The sequence below is a fragment of the Bactrocera oleae genome, chromosome 6 (assembly GCF_042242935.1).
Source record: "Bactrocera oleae isolate idBacOlea1 chromosome 6, idBacOlea1, whole genome shotgun sequence".
In the NCBI taxonomy this organism is placed as follows: Eukaryota; Metazoa; Arthropoda; class Insecta; order Diptera; family Tephritidae; genus Bactrocera; species Bactrocera oleae.
This window is the reverse complement of record NC_091540.1, coordinates 37,535,856-37,549,431: the sequence shown is the minus strand read 5'-3', so window position 1 is coordinate 37,549,431 and position 13,576 is coordinate 37,535,856. Positions and strand designations below refer to the sequence as shown.

General features: G+C 36.0%; 1 protein-coding gene across 8 annotated transcripts in view; it reads left to right on the top strand.

The window, feature by feature from the left end:
- axo (axotactin) overlaps nucleotides 1-13,576 on the top strand; it is a 143,287-nt gene that overhangs the window by 10,631 nt on the left and 119,080 nt on the right. For 3 of the 8 annotated variants that reach the window (XM_036364547.2, XM_036364588.2, XM_036364572.2), the window contains exon 1: nucleotides 12,817-13,012. The exons of 4 other annotated variants lie outside the window; for them this stretch is intronic. In XM_036364547.2, coding sequence (XP_036220440.2) covers nucleotides 12,832-13,012 — 181 coding nt within the window. In that variant the 5' untranslated portion in view covers nucleotides 12,817-12,831. Of the gene's footprint in view, nucleotides 1-7,295; nucleotides 8,777-12,816; nucleotides 13,013-13,576 lie in introns of those variants that run through there. One more of the 8 variants, XM_036364566.2, reaches the window with a different exon arrangement.

Below are 13,576 nucleotides of genomic sequence, written 5' to 3'. Positions count from 1 at the left end.
GTTCGTATGGCAGCTATATGCTATCCGATATCGGCCGTTCCGACAAATGAGCAGCTTCTTAGTGACGAAAAGACAGGTAAAAAATTTCAGCAATTTCGATAGTTTAAAAACTGAGGGACTAGTTCACGTATATACGGACAGACAGACAGACGGACATAGCTAAATCAACTCAGCTCATCATGCTGATCATTTATGTATATATTTTTTAGTATATACGACGTTTCCTTCTGTGTGTTGCAAATTTCGTGGCAAACAGTCATTTTGCGACTGTGATATTAGTGGCTGAGTTTTGCTAATTTTGGGTTGCTAAAACCGAAAATGATAATAAAATTTCATATCACGTAGGATTGTTTGTGTTGTAGTCAAGGAGCGTAGGGGTCGAACCACCACGATTTACTAAAATGAACCCAAATTCGTTATCAGGGCACCTCAAATTTTGATACTATGTGAAAAAGTGGTTAAGACAGGAGATGTAGATCTTTTCGTTATCCACAACTTTGTCACATTACTGTTTTCTATAGGACTCGCAGTTTTGCGGGAAATCGAGATAAACTCTTTAAAACTCAAACACGCCACTTCTCTACCTCTTCCCGACCACAGATCGACCATGAATAATTCTTCTTTTCATTTAATTTCCTTAAATTTTTACCATATTCCAAGGTTTCTGCACTGTCCTAATATTTATGTGTGGTGTACGTTGATATAAAACGAAATAGAAAACACTTGCTTTAAGTAACTTCTCATATTGCCTTACGAACTGTAATTTATGACACATAGTCAGTCGTATATGTATACCAAAGCTTTTAATTAAACAACCACATAAAGAAATCATGATGAAATAATTGACAAGTCTCACGTGACAAAGACAACAAAACAAAACCAATTATTATGAATTTTTTTCGCTTAAACAAATAAAATCTACTTATCTGATCTTAAAAACCAATTTTTCCTTGCATAAACTTTATTTTAGTGCTTCCGAAATTAAAAACAAAAATTGAGAAATATGCACCTGTCCTGTGCTGCAAAATGGTGTTTTTCTAATTGATTTATCTGAAGCAAGTATATGTAAAGGGAGCACTTATTTCTCTTATTTATATTTTTCCTCACACTTTCGATTTCTAGTAAAGACACGTTCTGCTTTTTATGTTAGTTCCTTCCAATGTCAGTGTTATATATATTATTGTGCTTCCCGATACAAATGGAATAGTGCAATTAATTGAGACTGATTAAGTTAGATTGGGTAAGATTAGTCTGGCACACTCATGAGCCACAAATAGACCATTTTTGGTCCTAAGCGGTACCAAATGGAGTCCTTAGCGGTACCGCTACGTAGTTCATGAGGAGTAACAGTGCGGAAAAGTGCACAAGAGATGCTCCCATTGTTTCCCTGATACCTTTCTATTAGCATTTCCTGCAGTCTTCTCGACCTGTTAGTTTCATTTTGCAGTCGTGCGCCGCCACCAGACTGTGAGCAGTATGTATTCCAATCATGTTCTAACAGTCTATTCTATCGAGTGCTAGTAGAAACTTTAGGTTTGAGACTTGTAAAGTTCAAGTAGAACGACCCGACGTTATTCAATCGGGAAATGCACGATATTTCTGACATCTTCTTAACACTTTTTTGTGTACTTCTCCCTGAGTTTACAGATTCATTTCCATAACTTTAGGCGACCGCTTCTAAGGAGTTTTATTTAGAGCAAAGAATCTGTAAACTTTCGACCTTGATTTTGGTTAAATGTATTCTATTGTTTTTCGAGTTTCACAACGAAACTATTATTATAATTATGCCCAGGGTAGATTAAGTTTTCCACGATAGTAACACCCAGAAGAAATGATCAGAGTGATGAGCTAAAACGATTAAACTAAGTCTGTCAGTTTTTGAGATATCGATCTAAAACTTTTCAGAGGTCCTTTTCTCCCCAAAAAGCTGCTCATGTGTCAAAACCACCGATATCGAATCACTATAGCATATGGCTGCCATACAAACTGAACGATGAAAATCAAATTCTTGAAATCTAATTTAAATCCAATTATTATGATCTTAATATCGTTTATGATTAAGTTCTTCGATAATTAACTTTCCTTAAGTATGACTTTTATCAAATATTATAGTAGATATACTCAAAGCGATAACCTTCGTAGAAGCTCCAGGAATATAGGTATATGTACATATATAATAATAGCGTCGACAATACGCTTTTCTTAATAGCGCGTTTCAAAAGTCTTAGAATTCTCATAAAAATTTGCTTTACATATTTTAACTCTGCGTACTTAGATCTGACTTACTAAATATGATAATTATTGGAGCTATGTCAATTCTTCATAGTATCAGCTGATTTTCAGTTACAGCTTGGCACTTTAAGTTATTGAATTATTTATAGCAAACTTGTTTAAGATAAAATTGGTTTCCAAAAATTTACTATATATGTATTATTGTATTTGTACGTCCATATATTTTTGGTACTTCCAGTTGAATTTTTACTTCTCAATAGGTAGAAAATATAATCAAAACAAATTGCGATAAGGGTAAGAGGCACGTAAGAAGCAAACAAAAGAGACGAAACGAACTAATTTATACATATTTACACACACGAGTAGGTCTGTAAATACACGGGATATATAAAAAACCGTTGATAGTAAAATATTTTCTACTCGCGCCAAAGTTGATACAAACATACACACACATTCGCTGTTAGCTCGTCGATTGTCAAGCTGATCACATGAGTACACCACATAAACACCTCCGTACATTGAAAGAACAAGCAGCGCTGTCGTCATCAAAGTTGCTCGTCACTGTCGGCAACACAGCAACGCACACATAGTTCGCTCGCCGGCCACAGCGGCTGGCGCATTCACCGCCGTCGGCAAGTTCGTACGTGACAGAGGTAATGACACATTATTTAGTGGGCCTTAACTGGTTGCCAACTGGTTGGTTGAAGCACCCCCTTATAGACCCTCAGTACTTGGTGTCTTTTTTTGTAATTGCAAACAAAACGGAGTTGATTAAACGAGAGAGTGTAGCCGTAGAACTCCCTCACGAATCAGCAATCATTTGTGAACATGCCTCAGAATATGCAATACAAGAAAAAGTCTATTTGTTGTTGTTGATACTTGTTGATTGCTGCTAACATTTCACTGTTAGCGACTCTTTGACATTGACGTCTAAATTTATATTGGAAATCTGGAAATAGCAAAGTAGGGGTATTAAAATATTTGTTGTTGTCGTCTGCGCTGTCATTAGTAGGCTATGGAAAATTTGTACATACAGAAACCACTATATATACTTATTATAATAGTCATAGTCAGAGTCATAAAATTTATTTTAGTGCTTTCGACATTAGAATCAATATTTATAAATCCATTCGCCGTAAGCCCATGTGTCAAAATTTCCAAATAATTTATGGTATATAGCCGAGACTGAATATAAAACCGGGGCTGGTTACTACAATCATTATACCCTAAACAGGGTCACCGTCGTTTCCTTATGAGCGGGCTAAACTTCGTGGCAAACATAATATACTCCAGGATATAAAAAAAATTACTTTATGCGTCAGAAAACGATTTAATCCTCACCATAATCATGTTTGATATTGGCATATTTTGTTAGAGGTTTAATATATTTATTAACTTCTTTGTATTCGTAAAAAATTATAAGTAAGGAGTCAACTTCCTTGAAGAGCTCCTGGGGATCTAATTCATGTTTTATTTAAATTAATGTTAATGTTATTAATGTTAGGTTATGCTCAAGTTTATATTATTCTTTAATTGGTTTCTCCTCCTGTAGTTGAGAAACTGCATTCCAAACATTATTCACCAGTCTTATTCTATTAAAAGATTTCCGCCAAGCTTTGTTTGTTTTAAATATAACTGACAACCGCAGTTTAGTTACTGGGTATTTACTTGTAGTTATATCTATAAATAGATCAACGCAAAGTCAACATCAGTCACTTATTAAAGACTCTACATCCGTACGTCATGCTCTGATATTCGGATTTTCAAATTCCGAAAATTCTAAAGCGACTAAAACGATAAAACTATTGCGATTTTATGACGACACAAATATTGTACAATATCAATGTGCTTTAAACGTCCCATATCAGGTATGCACAGAAATAGTATACCTTATCTTACAGAAGCTACAAAAGGCCTTCAATAATAATAATAATATAATATCATACGCAAAAATATTTATTTTTATATACAAAATTCAATTAATTATTTTTTTGAATACTAAGTAGAAAATGTCTAAATGTCTCACTTTAAGTACTTAGTTATGCCCATCCCCGTCATGGTATCTTAATGCGCTTAGCTTATCTCCTACTCAATACTGGGCATTAAATCAAATGTTTCGAATATTATTCAACTTTAAAAGTATTTGATAATTTCAACTGGCAGACAATCCAATTAATCGCCATAGATTGTTTGTGCCTTCTGTTGTCTGTCGTCCGATCAGCGTTTCTAATTCAATTAATCATTGACGCTTCACTTCCTCCGGCGTAGCGGAAAATAAAAAACAAATTCGCGTTAACAATTGCTGATAGCTTTTGTGTTCACTTAATTATCTTTATTAAAATGATTATTAATTGGACAGCGATTGAAATTCGCCGACAACCTCCCACAAGCTTCCAAAGCACACATACAATGATGACCTTACAGTATATACATATTTATAACATCTACATATATATACATATTTGTATTTAGTTTAAGTTCGCGAATGCCTCTTTGAAACCAACTGCATTTTACAGCTGCGATGTCTTGGCGCACAAAAATTCTTTCAATTACTCAGATCAAAGTTCAAGCATTACTCAAACATAAAAGAAGAAGTAATGAATATTTTACGAACGTCGAAATTTCAAGCGACTTCGTGTATTCTTGCTGGACTGCACGAGTACTATCGGGGAAACGATTTAGTCAATGCTTTAAAAAAAGATAAGCACGTTGTGTTTCATGAAGGTTACTCACTATTCGTTACACCTGTTAAGGGAATGATAGGTTTAACCGTAGGTAACAGTTTTTCTTGACCTTAATACGGTTGATCAGTACGAGATTATCCATTAAAAGTGGAACCCAGTAGATATACATCTCAGTTTTTAAAGGAAAATAGCAGAGGTTTCGCCACCTTCAGACCAATGAGAACGATGGAATGAAATCCCACGAAACATTGTCGTAGTTAAGCTGAGTAATCTAAGAGCTTTTGGGTCTATTGATCCGGCTCATAGGAGTTTTGGGTACCACAACGGACCGGCGTTTAAGCTGTCCAAGTGTGATCCTTCTTAGGATCGACCTTCTAACCTAACCTAACCTAACGTAATCTAAGACAAGAATATATATATTTTTTTGTGCTTATTTCTCGGTCAGAGTAAAGAGTTTTCAGACTATGTAGCATAGCCCTGCCAATATCACGTAAAGAAACACGAAGTTCAACTTAGAATCGGGTGTCGGCTTTATCGTTCCCTTTAAAATGTAGACATAACCGGGCTTTCAGCTAGCATGCATTATTCATTTCTGCAGCCCTCATGACTCGTCAGTGAAGCACATTAGCTTGGAAAGACTTTTGTAGCCAGAGTAAGCAGAGATATTTCTGATATTAATAATGTAAGAAGTTTATTTGTGACACTTTCAAGAAAAATTCTTCTTGCCATCATTGATCAAATTTGAGGCAACCACATCTTAGAAGAGCACCATAGTCACGAACGTTTAATGAACCCGCAAAAACAATGAATATTCCATTTACTTACTTCAATATAGTTAGTTGTGAATGTATTTGTGCTGGCTATGCACAATTTATGGCGACATTAAAGTGAGTGTAATTTTCCAATTTCAATCCATTTAATTCATAAACCCACCGAGCACCTATAAAGATAATACCAAATGCTTGCGTATGTGTATTTATATATCGGGTGCGTGTGTATGTAATTTAAATCAACAGCAATGGGCTACTAAACGGTAGCAGTGACCCAAGTCCAGACTACTTAAACTAGATAATAAACAATTTACCACTTAAATACACACACGCAGCAATAGACGCTACAAATCCATTGACCGTTATGGGAGAGAAGATTTCACAATTCCCACCAAACCCATGATACTGAAATCTACACTTCTCTTTAATTGTAATGCGCTGCATAACTTATCGATGCCCTAAATCAAGTCTTACTCGAATTGAGGCGGGAATCACTTAAAGGAATTGCAACTTCTGGTAACAAGGACTTGGGCTTATTATTGAAACCTGGATGCATATTTTAGGGTCAGCTCTTCAAATTACACACGTCTATCTAGCTTAATGGGAGCTTGGAGTTAATTATAACATACATATATAACTCACGGTCTTTAAGCGTTTTCAGTTTTGACTAAAAAATTAGATAAGCGTCCGTACATATATAGAGGTTTAATAGGATATATCCTTCATGAAATCGAACTAAAAAAATTGGTTTCAAGTTATTTGTCAAAGTTTGTCACGTAGTTTGTAACAGCCAAAAGAAAGGGTCGCAGATCCTACACAATATACTTGTATATATAAATGATCAGTATGGCGAGATCAATCGATTTAGCCATGTTCGTCTGTCTGCCTGTATATATGCGAACTACCTCACTTTTTGAGATATCGATCAGAAATTTGGCACACGTCTTTTCTTTCTCCAAGAAGCTGCTCATTTGTCAGAATAGGATGATATAGGAATTGCTAAAATTTCCGAAGAACTTATTCAGATGAGCTCTCTAACCTTGCAAATTTATCCCACCTCTAATTTCAGACTCATATAATATGACATTCATCAAGAAAAAGCTCGCTGTTAACTGGGTATTCCATATAATAGTTGTGGGTGCGTGAGCGCATAGTTGCAACAGGGGCACACCCGCCTACGCCACAGGCACCCGGATATCTACTGGGTTGCCGCTATCAATGGGCAAGGTACAACATGTGTACCTCGCTCTTTCGCTGCCGTTCCTGAGAATTGCAAATGTGTTTGTTTCTGCGCTGCTTTGTTTTTTTGCTTTTGTTGGTGTCACTGTCGTTGCTGGCGGCTTGTGGTACTGAAATTATAGCATTAGCTTATAAATACTAGACACGCTAGCCAACCAACGACCGAACTCACTAACTAACTAGTAAACTTACTCCACACACAAACACTAACCATTCACCAACACACACCAACATCCTCACACAACGTTCGAGCAAAGTAACGGTATGGCGCAACAGCTGAATTAAACCGCTGCCGCACCACTTAGCTCCTTAACCACATTCAAGTAGTCAACGCTGATGCATTCAGCTATTTAACCATCGAGCCACTCAGGCACCACTTTTCCAATTCCGACAAATTTAGTCGTATGTCGGAGGTCAAACGGAGCAGAAAGCGACACTTGAGCAAACTAAACGAACGGGAACGCAAAACGGCTCAAAGCAACAAAAGCACACACAAAGTTCACGGTGTAGTGTGAAGAGCGCCAAGTGCTGAGCGTAGAGTGTCCTTAAAGGATATGCAATCTGCTGTGTTGTTGTTTTAGCATAAACACCCCCACACACACACACACATGTGCACACAGCGGGCAGGCAATTAAAGTCTGTTGTGCCATAAAATTCAATGTGAATTAAAAAGTAAAAATGAAATACTTAGCAATAACAGAAACAAGTGCATTAAAATGAAATAAAATTAAATACAAAATAAAAAGAGAAAAGAGAAAAGGCAGTGAGCGCGCAAGGTGGAAAGTGAGTGAAAATAAAAATAAAATGTTGGTGTGATGTCATGCGATTTGCGCGCGCACGTCAAGGACAACGCGCAAAGGATACGCGGCAACAAGGCTAAGTCCTTGTACATATGCATATATGTATATGTCTCTAAAAATGTATGTGGTCGTGTGTAAAAGTATGCACATGTAAACTGGTGGATAAACGCTGTCAGGGCGTCTAAAGTGAATGAAAATTTAATGAAATGTCGCTAATGTGGCACGTTAAACTCAAGTAACCCAATCTCTTTTAAATATGTTAGTAGTGCTGTGTGTGAGTATGTATTTTGCGAAAAGTTTCATCCAGTGTAAATAAAGAAGATTTTGTGAGGTGGCTCTTATGACAAATGGAATTTGCCAAGCAAAGTCAAGTTTGCCTTTATATGTGAGTATGAATGTAGGCATGGATATGCGTAAAAGTTTTGCATACTTCCATACTACATGTTGTCTTCTCCGAAATGTGCTTTGGATCAATAAGCTTGAATGCGTGTGCGAAACCAATAAAAAAGTGAAAGTAAAAGCAGTGAACCAAAAAAAATCGTTTGCGTTTCCAAGTGTCCTCGCTTGCGCTCTCATCACTGCCGCTGAGTCCTGCCAGCATTAAGTGCCTAATCAAAGACAAATTAAATTGCGTTTTTCGTTTTTTACTCACGTTCTGCGACGTGCAGGACATGCGAGTGCCAATGAGCAATTATACACTTGGGTAAATGTTAAGGGCACCCTGTATTTATGTGCCGTACCCACTTTTCGACGTTTATGCCGTTAATGTGTTGGCGGCTGTGTGTGGTACGTAATGCCATGTGAATGCGGCAAACGCTTAAGGACGCTTCTGCTCTAAAAATAAAGTTTTGCTGGGCGCCACTGGCACAACCCTTGAAAGTGCATAAATATTTTGTATACATATGTGTGTACACAGTGTTTGAAAAATGTTAGCATAAAAGTGTCTACTTTTACCTGTGCAATCAAGAACGCAAACACACCAATTAGTTTGCGGTGAATATTCCGAGAAAGTAATAAAATATTGGTGCAGCTTTAAAACGCGCATTCAAAGGTAATAATTACTGGAAAACTAGAAACAATAAAATGCAGATTAACGAGAGCCAATAATATGAAAATATTCAAAAAAAAGTAAATATCTTAATTATGTATAAACACGTAAGGAAGTTCTAAGTTCAGGTGTAACCGAACATTTTATACTCTCGCAACTTGCAAGGATCAGAGCCCGGGAAACTTCAGCTGTTAGCAAAAGCTTATATTAAAGGAAGTATTGATATGATTCAACCCATTTTTGACACAAAAACATACTATAATCGAGAGTTTCATTTATTTATTTTATTTTAGTATTTTCAATTATATATCTTACACATTGACCGATATATTCGGTAAAAAGTCAACTATAGGCACTGGGGTCCACATATTCAGTACCTAGAGACTTGAACAGTTTGGTTCGATTTAGCCAATTTTTGGTCACAAATGGCATACTTTAAATGCATTATTTACGCAAAGTTTTACCCCGATATAATCATTGTTGCTTGATTTTCATAGTGGAAAGTGAAAGAATCAGATGCAATTTATAATGGTGTTATATGGAAAATAGGCGTGGTTGTAATCCGATTTCGCACTATAACATAGAAATATGAGAAGAATTTTATGTACAGAATTTGGTTGGAATCGGTTAAGCAGATCCCAAGATATGGGTTTTCACCTAAAAGTGGGCGGTGCCACGCTATTACTTTAAAGTCATCTCATACCAACCCAGATTTATAGCGCTTTTAGTATTTTTTAACAGTGTCGTTATATGGAGAGTGGGCGGAGTAGCATTCCGATTTCACACACTGTCGATAGAGGTGCTGAATACGTTTGTTTTCAGTGAATTTTGTTATTATAGCTTTAGCGGCTTAGGAGATATGCACATTAAACCTATTAGGGGCGGGACCACGCCCAGTTTAAACAAACATTTTAAACTGCAGATGCCCCTCTCTAATGTAATCCGGTATACCAAATAACAGTCTTGTATCTTGTTGTGGAGCTTAGTTATGGCAATTTATTCGTTTTTGATTAATGACGTTTTGTGGACGTGGCAGTCATCCGATTACGCCCATCTGCATTACCAACCGTCTTACGGTAACAAGAAACATGTGTACCAAGTTTCATAAAGATATCTTAATTTTTACTCAATTTACAGCTTTCACAGACGGACAGACAGGCAGACAGTCACCCGGATTTCAACTCGTCTCTTCATCCTGATCATTTATATATATATAACCCTATATCTAACTCGATTAGTTTTGGGTGATACAAACAACCGTTAGGTGAACAAAACTATTCTATATCTGTATCAACATGTTGCAAGAATATAAAAATACATATATTAGAGTGGGTCAAAAAAATGCTTTTTTCGCTTGGTACTCTGAAAAATTGGTTGATAAATACTTCAAAAATGTCTATCCAAGTATGTGCTCTTAATTGTAACGTGAAGGTTCTCCGCCTTACAGTTCACTATCTTTATACCCTGAACATGGTATATTAATTTTGCCACGAAGTTTGTAACACCCAGAAGGAAACGTCGGAGACCATATAAAGTATATATATAAATGATCACCGTGACGAGATGAGTTGATTTAGCCATGTCCGTCTGTCTGTCCGTCCGTCTGTATATACGCGAACTAGTCCCTCAGTTTTTGAGATATCGATCTGAAATTTTGCACCTTTACTTTTCTCACAAAGAAGCTGCTCATTTGTCGGAACCGCCGATATCGGATCACTATAGCATATAGCTGCCATACAAACTGAACAATCGGAATGAAGTGCTTGTATGGAAAACTCTTTAATTTGACGAGGTATCTTCACGAAATTTGGCATGTATTATTATTTAAAGCATTTATCTAATCTCCGAAGAAATTGTATGGATCGGATGACTATAGCATATAGCTGCCATATTAACTGAACGATCGGAGTAAAGTGCTTGCATGGAACATTTTTTTATTTGACGAGACATCTTCACGAAATTAGGCACGAGTTATTGCTTAAGGCAACAAATTATTCTCCACAGAAATTGGTCAGTTCAGATCACTATATCATATAGCTGTCATACAAATTGAACGTTCGGAATCAAGTTCTTGTAAGGGGCCTTTGTTTTTGTGAAGGGTATTATAGCTTCGGCGCAACCGAAGTTAACGTTTTTTCTTGTTCTTATCATCAGATAACAAATTTCAAATCTCGCTTCCAACTACTTGAAAAATATTTCGTTTCATAGATTTTGTAGGAAATTTAATTAATTTTCCGTAAACCTAATCGTTTAAAAGATATTAACGATTGAAGTTTGATTATTTTACAGCAGATTTGTTTTTTATATTCTTCCAACATGTCGCTACAGGTATAATGGTTTTGGTCACCTAACGGTTGTTTGTATCACCCAAAACTAATCGAGTTAGATATAGGGCTATGTATATATAATATAAATGATCAAGATAAAGAGACGAGTTGAAATCAATCTATCCGTCCGCCCGTCTGTGCAATTGATAACTTGAGTAAAAACTGCGATATCTAAATGAGACTTGATACACGTTTTCTTTATCAAAAAAGTGCGGACGAGTTTGTAGGTGGGCGTAACCAGACCCCTGCTACGCCCACAAAATGCTATTAATCAAAAACTTATATATCGAAATAAATAAACCGTAAATTAAGCTACAAAATCGTAGTTTCTTACATTTTCAAGCTTTTAGATAACTCTATACCACATACATATATCAGTCAATGCGGAAGTTATTTTAATGAAATTGAGAGAGAGTGTTTTTCTAATAACAGTGCATCTTTCTGCCTAAAATGGATAAAATTTTAATATAAAATTATAATAAAAACTTGCTTTAGCCCTCATATACCTGGTATTCACGATTTTGAAACGTCTGCCTGACTTTACTCTATATATAGTATATGCGTATATTTATATAAATAAAAAATTGTTTAAAATTAGTTTTAACGTAAACCTGAGCAATGTCACAAATTAATGCAATCAGCCCAATGATTTTAGTAGAATTTTCAATAAAATCAAGTAAGTATATAACCTTCAATATAAGTTAATATGATACCAAATTTGATTGTAATCCATTTTCGATTTCGTCGAACAATAAAGTTGAACCTTTTTACTACATTTCCAAATATGAAGTCTCGCTAACACCTAAATGTATTTCTCCGGCTTTGATCCTTGCAAGTTGCCCATTTTCGCACTATGACATAGAAACATGAAAAGAACGTTATGCACCGAATTTGGTTGAAATCGGTTAAGCAGATCTCAAGATATGGGTTTTCACCTAAAAGTGGGCTGTGCCACGTCCACTGTCTAATTTTGAACGCGGTTCCTATAAAGTCATCTCATACCATCCCAAAGATAAAATTTAATGTCTCTGGCGTGTTTAGTGCTTGATTTATCGCGCTTTTAGTAGTTTTCAACAGTACCGTTATATGGGGAGTGGCCGGAGTTGCCACCCGATTTCGATTTCCCCTACCTAATGTGATCCTGTGTACCAAATAACAGTCTTGTATCTTATTTCGGAGCTTAGTTATGGCAATTTATTTGTTTTTGATTAATGGCGTTTTGTGGGTGTGGCAGTAGTCCGATTACGCCCATCTGCAATACCAACCGTCTCACGGTACCAAGAAACATGTCTACCAAGTTTCATAAAGATATCTCAATTTTTACTCAAGTTAGAGCTTGCACGGACTGACGGACGGACGGACAGACAGTCACCCGGATTTCAACTCGTCTCTTCATCCTGATCATTTATATATACATAACCCTATATCTAACTCGATTAGTTTTAGGTGTAGCAACAGGTGGCGAGAGTATAAAAATACAGTAAATTCAAAAAGGAGCTGGGCAAAAATGTGTTCACAATTTTTGAAATTATTTATGCTTATAAAAAGTACGTGCAACTTTTCATCGCCCTCAAATATTTTAAAACAGCAGAGTTGTAAATAACTAACAACATCCAGGAATAAACAAAAAGTGCCTAAATACAAATGTGAAAATTATTTAATACAAGCTTATATCTAAATATACAATACATATGTATATGAATGAATAATTAATAAAAGCAAAATCATGTAATGGAAAATGACATATACATATTTTACACACTAGTGACTAGTCCATGGTTATATGTATGTCATTTGTGCTCTCAACAACTCAACGCAAGTGTTTTATTTATACAAGTACTCGAAGTGCCTCAGCAAATAATAAATGTAAACAAGCGCTTATTTCATAAAAACGCAACTATTCAAATCTGCGGTGAGTCAAGTGTCCTTTGCTCTACAAGTAAATCTGATATTAGATTGGACATATGAAAATGTGCTTACAGCCGTGCAAAAAGCGATGAGTGCGTGACAACCACTCGATTGGTTGCGTCAAGTGAATTCATTGAAAAGTTATTATAAGCTTTTAAACTAAAAGAAGGACGTAACTGATTGTTCAGATGTTTATATGGCCCATTCGCAGAAAACAAAAAACCATTTAATGGAGTGTTATGTTTCTGCTCTTCAGATGTTAAACTCTCGCTCTCTGTTTATTAAAATATCTAAAATTGATTAGAGACAATTTGATTTCCGAATAGCTGTCTGTTCATCCGTTTTAATATACAAGCGATAACTTGACAGCAAGTCAACTAACGGTAAAATCATACTTACCCAGAGAGCTCCACCAAAGTTGTTACCGTTTCTATAAATTTCTTAAGGCTGTGGGTATATTCAGCCTACATAGCAATCTACGCGATTCAGATTACACTATATCACGGACTAATTACGTGAAACAAGTATCGCCAATATCTGTCACAGTTGAGACAAAATCTCCTAAGTG